This window comes from Hypomesus transpacificus, chromosome 12 (genome assembly GCF_021917145.1).
Source record: "Hypomesus transpacificus isolate Combined female chromosome 12, fHypTra1, whole genome shotgun sequence".
Classification (NCBI taxonomy): Eukaryota; Metazoa; Chordata; class Actinopteri; order Osmeriformes; family Osmeridae; genus Hypomesus; species Hypomesus transpacificus.
Window position 1 is genome coordinate 5,463,970 of NC_061071.1, and position 16,831 is coordinate 5,480,800.

General features: G+C 44.4%; 1 protein-coding gene across 1 annotated transcript; it reads right to left on the reverse strand.

Annotated features, from left to right (window-relative positions):
- Nucleotides 1-7,497: 7,497 nt before the first annotated feature.
- Nucleotides 7,498-15,615, reverse strand: ace2 (angiotensin I converting enzyme 2). Its single transcript, XM_047031057.1, has 18 exons — nucleotides 15,341-15,615; nucleotides 14,613-14,771; nucleotides 14,246-14,339; nucleotides 13,291-13,434; nucleotides 12,921-13,036; nucleotides 12,633-12,738; nucleotides 12,114-12,211; nucleotides 11,587-11,759; nucleotides 11,244-11,470; nucleotides 10,506-10,650; nucleotides 10,010-10,108; nucleotides 9,777-9,899; nucleotides 9,438-9,616; nucleotides 9,277-9,335; nucleotides 9,025-9,122; nucleotides 8,733-8,849; nucleotides 8,324-8,521; nucleotides 7,498-7,947 (listed from the first exon to the last, which is right to left on the reverse strand). The coding sequence occupies exons 1-18, from the start codon at nucleotides 15,548-15,550 to the stop codon at nucleotides 7,842-7,844; spliced, it is 2,451 nt and encodes an 816-aa protein (XP_046887013.1). The 5' UTR covers nucleotides 15,551-15,615; the 3' UTR covers nucleotides 7,498-7,841.
- Nucleotides 15,616-16,831: the final 1,216 nt, after the last annotated feature.

Sequence of the window (16,831 nt, forward strand, 5' to 3'; positions counted from 1 at the left end):
TGTTCTGACCAAGGTGATGAAGATACTCCCATTCTTCAAGTTGACAGTCAAGAAATGATTCCTGTTATTTTTTACAGGATGAATCCAAATATAAAAAGATTGGACACAAGAGGAAGCTTTTGGAAGTTGGTTTTTGAAGTGTGTCTATCTGTCTGTCTGTCTGTCTGTCTGTCTGTCTGTGTGTCCTCTCAGTGGCACGAGGAGGGGAAAGTTTCAAAAAGCTGGAGAGGGACAGAAAGAACATTTGCATTGAACACCTGAAGACTCACTTCTACCTGAGGTCATCCTGCCCCAAATCTTCCCCCTACCTGTCGCCTAACCCAGGTGAGTACACCCCCACATGACCCCTATCAAACCCAGGCTAGTCCAACATGCCCACATGACCCCTGACAAACCAATATTGGGTTAACTAACATGTTGGCACGACATCCCCACGCACGTCAAACAAACACATTTGTTCCTAGAGACATTTGTAACTGGTGTGTGTGCTCGGTCCGCTGTGCATCTTCTCCGAGCAGAGATGATGACCATCTACTACTACGCATCGGACAGCGTTGATGGGACGTTCAAGGGAATGCCCGTGGTGCTCAACTTCACCGACTCCAACTGCTACCTGAAGTGCGGCAAGGAGAGGGACACGGTGTCTCTGCGCATAGAGGTGAAGAGATACCCTCATTTACGTGGCGATACAGCGCATCTTCTTGTGGATTATTGCTTCAGAACTGCGATGATACTCATCATAACATACTGTGTTTACTTTCTGGGTCCCTGGCCATCAGACATGTGACAAGAAGCAGCTGAAGATGATTCCACCGGGCGACCAGGATACTCTCGGTTTCCTGTTTTACATGAAGGCAGTCTCGGTAACAGGCCTGCTGAGGTTTGAGTCCGCCGCCTTTCCTGGCTGGTTCATCCACACCAACAGTCGTCCCGGCCAGCCAGCCCCGTCAGCCCAGGCGAAACAGATGGAGAAGGGACAGGAACAAGAGCCTTCATTCTTTTTTCTGATTAAGAAGAACTGAGGGACGTTGAAGACCCAAATTACTGGAGCAAGAGTGGTTCAAAGATGGCAGCAAGTTGTACGTAATGTTTCGAGAGTATAATATAATGAGTTTTACATGCCAGTAGCCAACTAAGTATTTTTCAGGAATTTGTCTTGTTTAAATGTCTAGAACCTGTGGCATAGCCAGAAATGTTTTCATTTGATGGTCAGGTGGGTCCAGCAGTTATTTTGGGGTGGCAGTTTTGTCACTATTGTTTTTACTATGCAAAGTGTCTATTGAAGTACAATTATTTAAAAAATGAAAATGTGTCATAGCTAACATTGCTTTGTCAAATGTTCACATCTCTTGAACCCCTAACCCAAAGGAAGAATTTGTATCTACTTCTGGAATGTTACGTGGTGCTGCACATGGGCATTTCTTGGGGGGGGAGGGGGGGGGGGGGAGTGGGTTGGAGTGGGTTGCCCCTGTGACAAGAAACTTGGACCCCCGTGTGGCCCTCCTTAAATGTAGAATCTTAATAATTGTAAACATCACATTTTGCCTGCTAATGCCTGCAGTAAAGAAAGCTATATGAGAGCGATAATGTTTAATGTCACTGGCCCCAGCTTGACCTCCACAGTTGAAATGGTCTAAAACCTCCTGCAGCGACAAGTATAAACACATCATACCAACCACCATTAAAGTGTGTATATGTTACCATTATTGGTATAATACTGTTTGTCACAGATACATTATGCATTTCTCACACTATTGGTCTCTTACCCTAAGGGCTTCAGATTACAGTTACATAGAAAACTCTCCAATTTTTTTTGCCTTGCTCTGGCCTTGAAGACCAGCTGCACTGGATTGCTGAGCGTAAGGTCGTAAATCTGTCCCATGATATCTGGGCCTTGTAGTTCATGATATCTGGGCCTTTCAGTTTTCTATGGAAGAAGTATATACACACAGTCTTCTCTCGCCCTCAGCCGCTAAATATCCAGATTTGCACTTTAGGTTTAATATCTTCTACATATTAATGGCAATACTAATCAGTCAACAGCTTTGCATCCGGTTTTCAGTAATACAGCATATAAAGGTAAAAAAGTGATTAAGAGGTTCATTTTCAATCATATAATCCATACTCATTACCCATCTTCATAATTACAACAGTGTGATGTTTTTCTACTACACCATGTCATTGAGATGTGATACATTTAGATGTGGTATATTTAGAGGTGATTCCTTTTGATGTAATGGAATTAGTTGTGCGGTAGTGTACATCTAAGCTGTGAGTTTGGATATCAACCAAATGCACAGCAGAACCACGTGTTTATGTTACTGTGGCTGATCATGATTATTGCTCTTACTAAGAAAAGTCATTGAATCAGTCGTAATGATATTTAAACATGCGCGATATATTGAATATTAGAGATAATTTTGCAATAATTTTGTCATGTAAAATGTGAAAATATTGTGAATATCAAATATTTCAAATTAAACCATACTTTCCCAAATAGTCCAGTCATTTTATGAAAAAGGGTAGGACAAATTGCAACAGAAGCAAACTCAACTGATTTTGTATCCTCAATATGTCCTGAGTAAGGAAAAAAAAACAGAAGAATCCCATTAGGGGAAAGTTTAGAAAAAGACCCAGATATAGCCTACCGTATTTCTGCCGCGGCGTTTATTGAATAACGTTCATTTTTGGTTCGGCGTTTATTCAAGGGCGGCGTTTATTCGATGGCGGCATTTAATTTGTAAGAGAGATTTCGGGAATTGTAGCTGCAGTGCAAGCATAGACAACTTTGTTGCTGGCATTTTGACAAATGAATCATGCAGCTAAAAACGCAGGTTTCATTTAGTCTACTTCCACTGAGCTCCTTGTCTATTCTTTGTTTGTCTATGAGTGCAGCAACTCCCTTTCTCATTGGCTATCAATTAGGTGTGTTGGTAGTACAACTGTCTCAGATACAAGTGCTCTACATTGTGTAGAAATCTAAAGCAGCATGCCTAGCTTTCAAACAGAAAGCTGTGCAGAAAGTTTTGTACATGTGTAATAAATACTGGGGTTGAATTTAATCAATTAGATAACTGTTTTCAGATTTTTTGGTGCAGCGTTTAATCAGGGGCGGCGTTTATTACACAACGTTCATTTTTGGTGCGGCGTTTATTAGAGGGCAGCGTTTATTCGACGGAATACGGTATTCATATGCCTATTCATTCTTTTTCTCACGTGAATAGGGGGCGGCATTTATTCGAAGAAATACGGTAGGGGAGAGTGGGGTGAGTTGTGCCAGTTTTTTACTTAAAGTGACTTTAAAACGAGGCCATGACAGGAATGCTCCCAACTAAAATATGTACATATATTTCAGGATGTGTTCCATCCCTGGGAACAATCACTTTGGATCTGAAATATAGTATTTAAGAAATATAGCTTTCTGAAAAAAAGTGGTCTTGTGGCACAACTTGCCCCCAGTGCGGGGTAAGTTGTGCCTTTAGAGAGAATACATTGGGGTCAATTGTGCTATTGATTATTGAAGTAAAACAGTATATTTTTTCATCTCAGAAACTGTGATGCTATATAAAAGCTAGATAAAAAATAATAATAATTACTGATTATATAACATTTACATTTATGCATTTAGCAGACGCTTTTATCTAAAGCGACTTCCAAGAGAGAGCTTTACAAAAGAGCATAGGTCACTGATCATAACAATGAGGTAGTCCCAAACATTGCAAGCAGCCAAAACATGAAGCATACATTGTGAAAAACCAAACAAGTGCCAAAGGGAAGACCCATAAGAGCATGCAATTATACAAGTTACAAATTAAAACAACCTGAACCACAAAAAGTGCAAGACTGTACCTGTAGAAGAACAATCAACAGTAAAATATTTCACAGCGAGTACAAGAGTTCAAGAGTTAACTTCGTTATAACTAACTTACAAGAGCAGCAAGTCTCTCAATAAGAGTCATTGGGATCCTGGAGGAAACTACCATCAGGTCCAATCAAGCATTCCTAAGTGTCGTTGTACTCCCGGAACAAGTGCGTCTTGAGCCTTTTTTTGAGGGTGGGGAGACAGTCAGTGTCCCTGATGGAGGTGGGGAGCTGGTTCCACCATTGGGGGGCCAGGCAGGAGAAGAGCTTGTGTTGGGACCGGGCGGTCTTGAGCGATGGGACCACAAGGCGGTTGTCTGAAGAAGACCGTAGGTGACGGGTGGGGGTGTAAGGCTGCTCTGTCATCTAGGTGTAGACGTCTCTGAGGCAGGCCTCAATCCTAGCTAAGATCCCCGGATCAGTTGGGGGGAACAACAGGTACAGCTGCGTGTCGTCAGCGTAGCAGTGGTAGGAGAAGCCATGGGAGGTGATAATTGGTCCAAGTGAGGTGGTGTATAGAGAGAAGAGGAGGGGTCCAAGAACGGAGCCCTGTGGGACACCAGTGGAGAGCTGGCGAGGGCCTGACAGTTTGCCTCCCCAGGAGACCTGGTAGGATCTTCCCGACAGGTAGGATGAGATCCACTGGAGTGCAGTGCCAGTGATGCCCATCTCAGAAAGTCTGGAGAGCAGGATCTGGTAGTTAACCGTATCAAACGCTGCAGAAAGGTCCAGCAGAATGATGACGGATGACCTGGAAGCCGCTCTGGCAGACTGGAGGGCAGTGGTGACTGAAAGGAGGGCAGTCTCTGTGGAGTCTCGAAGCCAGATTGGTTGGGGTCAAGCAGGTTGTTCTGAGAGAGAAAGTTTGACAATTGGTTAGATACAGCACATTCAATTGTTTTTGAAAAGAAGGGCAACAATGATACCGGTCTGTAGTTCTGGAGGACGGCAGGGTTGAGGGAGGGTTTTTTGAGTAGAGGGGTAACTCGGGCCTGTTTGAAGGCAGAGGGAAAGGTGCCGGAGGTAAGAGAGGAGTTTAGGACATGGAGAAGAAAGGTTATGATGGAGGGGGATATGGTTTGAAAGATAGGGGAGGGGATAGGATCAAGGGGACAGGAGGTGGGGCGATGAGAATGAGGTCAGAGATCTCTGCCTCGGACAGGGGAGAGAAAGAGTTTAGACATTTAGTTGGGTCAGTCGTGGAGGGTGAGAGGGTAGGAAAGGTGGGTTTAGCGAACCGACTGCTAATGTCGGCGACTTTTTTCTCAAAGACGGAGGAGAAGTCGTCTGCTGTCAGGGTGGAGGGAGGGGGGTGGGGGAGGTGGGTTAAGAAGGGTGGAGAAGGTAGAGAAAAGTTTGTGGGGGTTTGAAGAGTTCATTTTGTTTGTTATTTAAAGTTATTTTACAACATCGAAGGCTGATTTTCTACAAGCCTATTGCGCCACATGAGCACATCACAGACATCCCAACCTGCATGATTCATTTCAGGGAGGCACCCCCACCCCCTGGACGCAATCAGAACGTGCGATATGCACCTGTCTCGACCAGAAATGACCATTGGACAGTCTCTCTCTCGCTCGCGTTAAATACAAAATCCCCGATATCCAGGAGATTGTATAGCATTTGCGAGCGTCAGGGAGCCGCTATTGAAATGCGGGAGACTCACGGAACTTCCGGGAGACTTGGGATGCCTGGTATCAAAGGTCAATTTTCTTAAACAAGGCCCAGGGCTTCATGAACACATCAGAACAAAGTTGAGTTCAAATGAAAACAAAAAAGCAATTCTATTTAAAGGTAATTTACATGAACACATGTTCAGAACAAAAATAAATTCAAATGAAGACCAAACTGACTGCAATTCTCTTCACAGATCTTGCACAACTTACCCCAGGCCCTTTGGCACAAATCACCCCAATCCCCCGTTTTTTGAAAAAATGCATCATCCAGCAGTTTTGAGCTAAAATCATGCTAGCTATGTTGACTCATTGTGTAGCTTACCAAAGCATTAAAACATGTGTGAAATGTTTTCAAACTTGTCTATAACTGTTCAGAAACAACAATAAAAAAAACCTCGATCATAGAAATTTTACTTTGGAAGGCAAAAAATATATATTTGAACTCAAATGTGTTTACTTCTCATGCTTCTTTACAGGATGAGTAAAATGACTGACTCTTCAAAAATGTGTGGTCCGATGACCAATTTCTTATATGGTTCCCTAAATCACCCCACGCCTATTCATTCTTTTTCTCACGTGAATAGGGAAAATAATTTAACCTTTAGATATCCCTATGAAACTTACTGAGTTGATCGAGACAAACTGAAAATGTATTACAAGTTTAATTGTTTGTTAACATGGGCAAACGGTGCATAATCTAATTAGGTATATGCTAATTTGTATAAATACTACAACAGAACTAAACGTTGGGTATAGCCAGGTGAAAATGTCTTGTTGAATCTTGTTGAAATATAACAGTTTATTAATTATTATTGCAGAGATGAGGTTTGGGATGGGTCGTTTCACCAATAATGGTCGTACCACAGCTCAACACACGTCCAGATGTTCCCAATAAATTGTAGTTGATCACCAGGTATGTTTTCTTAATGTAGGTTGAATAATCCATGTAGGAGAAACAAAAGGAAATCTTTCTTCCCTGAGTGACAGCTTAGTGACAGGTGATTGACAGTTGAGTGGACCTTGAATGAATGATTGAATCTCTGCCCCTTATGGTGACATTTGTTTGCCTCTATAGTCTTTTACTGTAAGATGTCAACAAGATTCTACAAGACATTTCCACCTGGCTATATCCAATGTTTAGATATGTTGTGGTATTTATGCAAATTAGAGAAGACATTAGTATGTAGCATTTGCTCATGTTACCAAAAAAATAAAAAATACAAACATAGGCTATCATTGGACATGTTTGTCTGTCTATCACACAGAGAACGTCAGCAAATGAGAAAACAACCACAATGCTGATGATTTCAATTGCAAGTCATTTGGTAGTAAAAAATATCCATTAACATGTATCTTTAATGCAACATTTAAACATTATTCGGTTACTGTTATTCACTCTTAGTAGTATAAATTAATGGATAAGGATCATAGTAAGTTGCATCTTTTTTTGGGACGGCTAATGCTAGATTCAATAAATGGTTGTCTAATTAAATATCTATACACCTATTTACATAAAAAACTATTCAATTTACTATGATCCTTAACAATTAATCCACAGCTGTCCTTGTGTGCTTCCTAATTGAAATTAACATATATTTTCATCTGCTGCACATATTTGAATGCTTGTTGAGTGCAATGTATCATATTTTGGCAACAACCAAAAAAAAGGACACTTTATATTAGACTAGATTTGTGCAAATGTTAATCAGATATGTGTATACAAGTTCATAAAATTCTTCAGTGTGACTTTGCTGTGGTATTTGATTGTTACTAGAATATTTTTTATATTGCTTTGTTTCTGGTATTTTCATGAATGCTTTATCCTGGTATTTCAGGTCATGCATTTTTAAAATTGTTACAGTAAATGCAGCATACATTGAAGTGTAATTGTCAGGAAGGATATCTAAGCGAAAACCTTGATTTAATTTTTTTCATAAGTTTTAAAGAATTCAATAAAACTTATGTAACTGTTTCATTTTCTGGAAAGATGTTTAATTGGTATGAAAGTATTAAAATCAACATCCATCCCCAAGACAAGGATTATTTACTGTCTGTGCTCAATATATAAATTAGGAATTTGACAACATTACTTGACAGTTAACAAATAAACAACCACAAGTGATTATCCTATCAATTTTGACTTATTTAGAATAAATTGACACGCAAGAACAAACTGTGCAAAAAACACTCTCCAACACATTAGAAATGTATATATAACACATGTACACAATGTACAGCCATGATCACAGTGCTAAGGTGGGGTCAGGTGGAGGCTGGCCGTCCCTCCCAGGCCAGACGTCTGGATCAGAAGCCGGTCTGCTCCCCCTCGTCTCCCTCAAACGCCTTGTTGGCCTCTCCATTCACGTAAGGGTTTGGGAGGGCAGCTGCGGCCTCGGGGTTTGCTGTTTTCCTACACGCATGTGCGCACACACCATCACAGACACACACACACGCATACATACATAAACATACATACCCACACACACACACACACACATACACACATGTATATACACACACACACACAGCACAAAAACACAATCCCACAAACAAATAATCTTGTTACAGAGGATAGAATGGAAAGATGGTGTTGCTGTGTACGCAGCTTGTTCTAAATGTTCACTGTTCCAAACTTTGTTCATTTGTAAAAGTTAGTTTGTTTAAACAAACATTGTTTTGCTACATTCCAATCAAGTCAGAATAAGGTTTTAACTTACACCTTAGTGTAAACCTCAGACTACGCCTCAGTATACTGTAAACCTGAGATCAGACAGACACACACTTACATCTTCTTTCTGTCAAGGAAGCCAGAGACAATGAGGTAGGTGCCCATCATAACTACAAGTCCCATGACCACCCCAAACACCACCAGCCACACTGTGACTGGCTGCTCCACTGGCGGGGCCAGTGTTGCTGGGAGACCCTCAAACTCCAGCGTGTTGTCATCCAGCTGGAAAGCATCGTTGATGCGACCACGAGACAACCTGTATGCATGGGGGAAGGAGAGGAGCGAGGAGGAGAGGAAAGGAGAAGAGAGCAGAGGAAAGGCAAGGAGAGGTCAGAGTACTGGTAAATGATGACTGTGTAGAAGAATCCTCAGCATAAGCAGCATGAATCCTCAGTAATGTTCCTGGTAGAGTTAGGTTGATTATTTGACCACATAAGGACTGTTTTCTGCAGGCCATGGGATCGTACCGTATAGCAGCCTCTACGTCTGCTTTAGGGATAAACGTGGTGGGGTTGCCGGGGTTCGTAACCAGGAAGTAGAAGGAGATGCGAGGTGTCTCCTTATAGGCCTGGATGTTTTCCGACCTGAGTGTAAACCAGGACATCACAACCAGTAAGCGCACGGATTCGCCCTTACCCAACAGTCTTCAGTTGTCATCTATTAAGCCAGCTAGCCAGCCATTTTTCATTCCTTTATCAAGGTATAATTAGCATCATTCATTCCGTATTCATTCAGTGCAATGAGGGGGAGAGTGCTTACGTGAAGAGAGCGGTTCTGTTGGTGGAAGTGTAGTACTGCCTCATGGCATAGGCCATGTTGGTCTTGAAAAGGTACAACTCGTTGGGGTTCCACGGGTACTGGGAGGGGTGCAAACGAGAATGTGAGGGATCGAGAGTGAATAGGAGTGAAAGAGACAGAGAGAGAGACAGAGAGAAAGAGGGAGAGAGAGGTAGAGAAAGATCAAAGTTAGTGTGCTCAGGAGGAACGACCCTCCCAGGTGAGTGGACTCACAGCTTTGTCGCCCATGGCGGCCTTCAAGCTCAGCCGGACTTTGATGGCAAACGCTGCATCTAGGGGAGGAAACGGAAAAGGACGTGGAATTAGTTTGGTCCGTGTCGGGGTCAAATCCGCGGGAGGGGATCAAGGAGAGACACGACCCGTTCAGAACTCACAGGGGTCTTCTGTGGTCCGCCAGCCTGGATTGTTGTTGGTTCTCTCGTTCTCGTCCTTTAACCAGGTGTGGAGGGTGCTGAAGTAGTCCAACAGTGGTGTGGCGTCCATTTTGACGTTTCCAGAAACCTGCTCCAGAGCCCTGGTCCACGACTTGGACCTCCCGAGCTCCAGCATAGCCCTAGCAGAGGAGGCAACACATTTTGACATAGCAACATAGCATAACATAACATTGCATAGCATTGCCTTCTCTTTTCCTCTGTTTCCTTCTTTAGACATAGAATAGCATAATTTATCATTTTACTGTACACAAAATTAATAATGAGATAGTATACTGATACCTTAACTTATTGCCAGCCTGCTTTGAGTTGGTGATGTCACACTTGAACAAAGGTCCTGTATGCCCTGCCTCCTGACATAGAGCCTTCTGGAACTGGAACTGGTAGATGGTTCTGGTGAAGTACCTGTCAATCATTCATACACACTGAAAGTTAGGGTCAGAGAGACTGAGAGATTATAAAGGAGAGATTATCAGGAGCGTGTTTGCCTGTGTGTGTGTGTGTGTGTACTCTACCTGATGAAGGAGTAGTCTCCAGACACATGGAATAGGGCAGGGGGGTCACAGTAGCTCTCGTCTCGGGGGATGGGCTCCACCACACCCACTAAATCCCGTCTGCATTGAGAGGGCAGGGTTACTGACTTTGCAGACATCGGATAGGTCACTTTCATGATTGACAACACTGCTATCTAATAGTGATGAAGCATTACACTGCTGACTAAAGGGAGGCTTGATCGACAGTATTTAATCCCTGAGCCACTAAAATTATTGACAACTCTTAAATCCAATAGGCCTCAAGCACCGTTGACAATACTCTTATCCAATTGGATAAACATGAGAACAAACACAAGACTCTTCAAACCAACAAATAACTCTCTTAAAACTCAAAGTCAATGGGTTTCAATCATGGAACACTCTTATCCAAAAGGCATTGAGCCTGGGTGATATCACATCTATCACCAAACCACCCCCCGCTACCACTACCTCTCTCCTGCTGGGCCACCAGACCTACTTCATCTCCCACCAACGCTGCATCCACTGGTTCTTGGGGATGTTCCCCATGAACACCTGCCATCGCCACTCCTCCAGCTGGTAGGTGAAGGGCAGTGTGGCCACTATGGTCAAGGCCTGCTTCAACAGGAAGTTGATCTCTGTCTCTGCAGGGCGACAGGAAGCAGAAAGGAAGCAGCATTACCTATTGATTTTTAAGAGTCATGTGCAGGCATAATACGCGGGCGCAGAATTATGACATTGGTCTGAGGCGAAATGTAAATAAACTTCTCAACTCATATTACGTCTCTATTATTAAAACGTTAGCCAAAAATGCTAAGAATTGAAAAGGAAACACTTAGCGACCAAAATTACAGCAAGAGACAGAGCCAGGGAGTTTTCAGGCAATCTTTATGAGGATGGATCAATACGTCTTTGCAAAGTCTGTCAACATTCAATCGACCATATTCGCTGTCAAACTGTTGTGGAACATCTTCGGTCGCTCCGACATTAAAACAGGAAGGCTAGCGGAATTCCGCAGATTTGAAAAAAATCTGCGTATTACGTTTGGGCCTGGGCATGTGATTCTTCCCTCAAGTGGAAGAACACTCTGAAGTACACCTGCAATAAACATTTCAAAAATAAAAAAGATTGTACCAGGAAATAAAATCGAAATAGTTCTCTTTCAGAAGATTCCTAAACTATTCCTAAGCCTATCAGGTGTCCTGTCAGGTGTATTCTCAGTGACCCATCTACCTACCTTTATCGTCAACGAAGTCAGGTTCCAGGAGTCCCAGGGCTTTCAGGTGTTTGGGCGTGGCAGCAGAGAGCGACATAATCTCCCCCACGGCCTCGTGGAAGCCCTCATTGGCCCCGTCTCTCAGCAGGTAGGAGAGGTTACGATAGGCCATCTGGTACTGGTTATGACCCATCTCATGGTGCGCTGTCAAGAAGTCATCCATGTTTACCTTGGTACACATCTTGATCCTTTGGAGAAGAGGACAGAAGAGGGGAGAGGAGAGGAGAGAATAGGTCCCAGGTTAAGCAGGACTGGTTCTTCATTGGATTAAGATGTTATGGTTGACTTGAATGATCTTCAGTACCTGAAGTCCTCTCTGTTGCCCATGTCCCAGGCGGTGGGGTGACACACCACCTTTCTTCCATCTTCAGGCTTCTCAAACATGGAATTGTTCCAGAAGTTGTCAAACATCTTATAAAGGTTCACCGACATGAAGAACTTCTCTGCCTCCTCAAATAATCTGATCTCAGGCCATTTCTAGATGAAGAAAAAAACATTGTTTTTTGGTTTGAAAAATGCATATCTGTATTTTATTGTGTCATTACTGGCCAAATAATTTCTTGAAGGTGGATTCTGACAAATCATGAAGCATCCGGAAGCATTGTAATATCCACTATATGGTTCTTATCCCAGGTCCCCTAATCTTCAGCAGGTATGCAGTGGTTAAGAAGAAGTGGGTGAAGTCTTTCAGAAAATGTGCTTAGATTCCATCAGTTATGTTTAAGAAGAAGGTATACTCAGTGCACATGCATGTGCACAGGAGGACACTACCGGTCACCTGGTTGGTCTTGGTGAGATGTGTTTGGGTGAAGCAAATGCCAGGTGTTTTACCTGATCCATCATGGCCTTGCTGACATCGATGTCGGGTTTCTCAGGATAGGGGACGGACAGAGGATAGAGATTGGTCCAGAATCTTCCCCACATGTCACCTGGATACAGATTTGTATTTGTTTATTAATACTTAAGTATTAGTAATGTTTTCAATAAAACAATCTTTCTTTTTCAACATGCTTTTTGAAGATGCTTAGGGACATATCCTAAGAAATATTTCCAGGGGAAGCTGAATGTTTGCCGTTCTCAATGTGCATAACATGTTTCACCTTCACTCAAACCAGACCATAATCATCAAGTCTACAGGGTTGCCTTTCAACAGACCTGCGTCAATTCCAGAAATAAAGTACATGAAATACAGTCGGTGTATGTTTGGTTTGCCTCACTGTTAGCACTGATCCATTGGATGGATATGAATGGGTGAGACAAATCAAGTTCACCCAGTGCTTCTCTGATAGGACGTGCTGACAGGGGTGGGGCCAGGCCTGTGTTAGGCTGTGCAGAGCAGAGGCAGCATACCCAGTAGGTGAGCAGGCAGCGGCCCCTGCTGGTGGATGTGTCCAGGGTAATGTTTTTGCAGACGACCTCTCACATAGGCATGCAAGTCCTTGTACAGGGGCAGAATCTGGTTTGTGTGTGTGTGTGGGGGGGGGGGGGGGAGATGGGTGGAGATGTGGGTCAGAAAGTCCAACAAAGCAACAACAGAAACACTTGTGCATCTCTCATACACTGAACGGGTGACACCATGAACGAATGGTGATCACCGCCATTGATCGACAGTGCCCTGCAAGCCACATGGGGTGGTACCTCTTTGTAAATTCTGCGGACATCATCCATCAGGTCCTGTCTGCTGTACTGGTACTTGGGATCATCCTCAATGGTCTCATAGTTATACCTCCAGTACGCACCATAGTCCTCAAACCCTGCAGAGTAAGGGGTGGGGGAGGGAGAGGAGGGGAAGGAAGGAAGGAGTGAAATATGGCAGACAGAGAGGGACAGGGAGTGAGATAGAGAGAGTGAGGTGCAGAGATACAGAGAACGGGAGAGGCGCACGACAGAACATGACAAAAGAAGCATTTCTTATTAGCATGTTTTGGCTTTCAGCACCAGAAAGACCAGCAGAGAGACCAGCAGAGAGACCAGCAGAGAGGCCAGCAGGAAGGGGTTCCATAGTTACTGTTAAGCTTGGCAGCCTCGTTTTTCAGGTCGACGTAGTCTTCATACAACGGCCTCATCCTCTTGCCCACCTCCACCCGCCAGCCCTCCCACACATGTAGACGCTCAAAGTAGTCTCTGCTGTTGGCCATCACACTCTCCAGACCTGCACACACACACACACACACGGGCACACACAGACCAAAAGGAAGAACATGTCCATGTTTCCAGTCAGATAGTGAGGTGGCTTGTTCAGTAGAAGTCGATCTGACATTTTGTGATCGTCTATTTGACACCACACAGACACACAAAACAAGGACTTTCTTTTCCACTCTATCTGATCCTATTCTCATTCTCCTATAAAGCAGGAAGTGTCTCCCTGCAGGAAGTCTTCTCTGTTCTCGGTAGGGCCAGTGGAGGTGGACTCCAGCACCTGTCCCATAACAGTGACCTTGGACTTGTATTAAAGGGTGTTGCCATGGCATTCTAACAGCCGATTGTGCTGTCAGAAGAGATAAGCAGACAAGTGTCCAGTAGAGGTGTAGCCAATATGTACCTGGCTCCAGGGTTATGAGACTAGAGTGTACTAGGTCCAGGGTTATGAGACTAGAGTGTACTAGGTCCAGGGTTAGGAGAGCAGAGTGTACTAGGTCCAGGGTTATGAGACTAGAGTGTACTAGGTCCAGGGTTATGAGACTAGAGTGTACTAGGTCCAGGGTTAGGAGACTAGAGTGTACTAGGTCCAGGGTTAGGAGACTAGAGTGTACTAGGTCCAGGGTTAGGAGAGCAGAGTGTACTAGGTCCAGGGTTATGAGACTTGAGTGTACTAGGTCCAGGGTTAGGAGACTTGAGTGTACTAGGTTCAGGGTTAGGAGAGCAGAGTGTACTAGGTCCAGGGTTAGGAGACTAGAGTGTACTAGGTTCAGGGTTAGGAGACTAGAGTGTACTAGGTCCAGGGTTAGGAGACTAGAGTGTACCTGGCTCCAGGGTGTGGCAGGTGAAGGGGTCGTTCAGCTCACACACCGTCGCTGTGCTGTAGATGGTGCTCATCTCACTCATCACCTTGTTCAGCTGGAAAGACAAGAAGAACACACATTTCTGATCTGTGATCAATGATTCCTTAATGATAGACTAGGCTTCAACCCTAACATCTTGTGTTATGACTGACATTGATTATATGCTTTTACAGGGTGTGTGTGTGTGTGTGTGTGTGTGTGTGTATGTGTGTGTGTGTGTGTGCGTGTAACTAACATGTGTGTGTGTCCAGCTCTTGTGTCTATGTGTGTTGTGTGTGTGGTTCACATGTGTGTGTCTATGTGTGTAACTTAAGTGTGTGTAGCTTACGTGAGCAGCCTTGTCTGCATCCAAGGCACCAGAGCCTTTGTCCTGCAGGGAGATGAGCTGCAGTTTGATCTCCGAGTCGCTGATCTGGTCGATGGGAAACTTCAGAGACTCCTCCGACACGCGAGCATAATATTCTCCCCAGATAGCTCCCTGCCTCGACTGTAGAAACAAACACACACAAACACACACAGTCACACACGGGCATACGCACACACATACAGGTGTTAGCAAAGACCCTCCAGCTGGCCACACAGTCTTAAGCCTTGACCGTCAGGTAACATTTTTATTCAACCTTGAAGACTGACCATTCTGTTGACACAAGGTTAGGTATGAGGCACTGTTAGCCTGCCTGTGAACCATTACAACCACAGTCACCCCAGGAGAAGCTCTGTCCTGCTATCAATATTCCACTCCAGCAACTGTAAGAGGACATGTCCTCACAGCACGTTGATATCAGCTGCAGTACATTGCTGGACTTGACTGTCAGCTAGTCTAGCCTACCAGCCTGCAAACAGCCTGCCAGTAAACCAACAAAAAACGACGAGCCAGTCAGACAGCTTTCCAGCTACCGGCCTACTACCAGTCTGCCATCCTACAATCTATCAGACTTCTACCTGCTTGGCAACTACCAGCCTACCAGTCAACAACCTACCTAGCTACTACCAGCCTACCTGGCTTCAACCAGCTTACTACCTACTTGGCTACTACCAGCCTACCAGCCTACTCACCAGTTCGTCCGAGTTCTCCTGGGTGATGTTGGTGTTGTATTCCCAGGAGGCCAGGGAATACTGGTACATGAGGCGGGTGGCATTCTCATCAAACCCTTTCAGAAATTCTTTGGCCTCGGTCTCTACAGCACTCTGTCCCTCGACACCTCGCGACCCACTCAGAACCAGAACCAGGCCCAGGCCCAGGCCCAGAAGCAGCTTAGCAGACATGTTTCAGCTTGGTCTGACACACACACACACACACTCTCTCTGAGAGGCCCAGAGGACAGCGTTGACTTTTACAGCACAACAATCCCCCCCTTCCTCGACCTTTGGATAGACACGGGCAGGAGGGTGGGGCTGTGTCTTGGAGAAGAGATTGGACATTCAGAGGGAGAAAGAGGGAGAGTGTGTTTGTGTATGTGTGTGTTTGTGTATGTGTGTGTGTGTGTGTGTTTCTGCACGTGTGTGATGTTCTCGTTCCATTAGTATATCCTTGATCCCTGTTCTGTACTACACTTCAAAATAGGACCGTAAACCCATCAATTAAAACAACTTTTATCAAGATCAGATTCAGATTTATTATCTCTAACGGGAACTATGATGACTCACAAAATGATTCACAATTTTCACAGTAGTGTCTGTCATTGTGAACGCGCTACTTTTGAAGCCAGGGAACAGGTAAACCTCTAAATAGTTTAAACACACAATCCAACATGAACATAACATAAACATAACCCTGCCTCTCAACACACACACACACTCAATCTCCTCCATGCCCCCTCCTCCCCTCCTCTTCCCCCTGCTGCTTCATTATCCTCCTCTTCCTTCATCTCCTCCTAACCACCTCCTCTTTATTCTCCTTCCCCATCCCTCCCCCTCCTCCTTCTCCTCTTCATCACTCCCCCTCCTCCTCCACCTCTTCCTCCCCTGCCTCCTCCTCCCCCCCCCCCCTCCTCCTCCCCCTCCACTTCCCCACACTCCGTTTCCTCCTCCTCGCCCCTGTCATAACCACCCCCTCCTCCTCTTGATTCTTCCAAATACAACTTGGTCTTATCACTTCAACTGTAGGAGACTATGGAAACTGCACTCCATGCATCTTAAGGCCCTAAAGTCTGATACCAGGCCCGTTATCTGGCTTACATGGGGGAAAGGTTGTCATTATTCAAGCATGTTTAGAAAATCCACGATAAGAAATGTCTTTGATTACAACCACCCGCCAGGTACCCTCCATGAGCTCTGTGTCATAGAGAGGCCCTGGGTAGACAGTCTGAAACACCTGCTTGTTTTTACATTAATGTATTCTGCTCCCCTGAGTTTCCTTTTGGGCAGCAGCTTACAGAAGATGATAACCTCATTACATTTGGGTTGTGCTTTATTTTGGCAGTGTGATGTTTGTCAGCTAGACATGGAAACTGGCCATGACACCTCATAAACAGTGTCCCAAAGATTCAAGAAGGTTCAAGAAAAATTTGGAACAGTAGAAGAACCTTCTGGTAAAATGTTTCTGAC

Bases quoted from the DNA above. Each gene is read 5' to 3' on its own strand.
- ace2 (XM_047031057.1), bottom strand. From the start codon at position 15,550: ATGTCTGCTAAGCTGCTTCTGGGCCTGGGCCTGGGCCTGGTTCTGGTT. The intron at 12,212-12,632 runs GTATGCTGCCTC...ATCTGTATCCAG, and splicing joins GCTGCCTGCTCACCTACTGG to GTGACATGTGGGGAAGATTC. The intron at 9,617-9,776 runs GTATCAGTATAC...CTCCTCTGCTAG, and splicing joins CAGGCTGGCAATAAGTTAAG to GGCTATGCTGGAGCTCGGGA.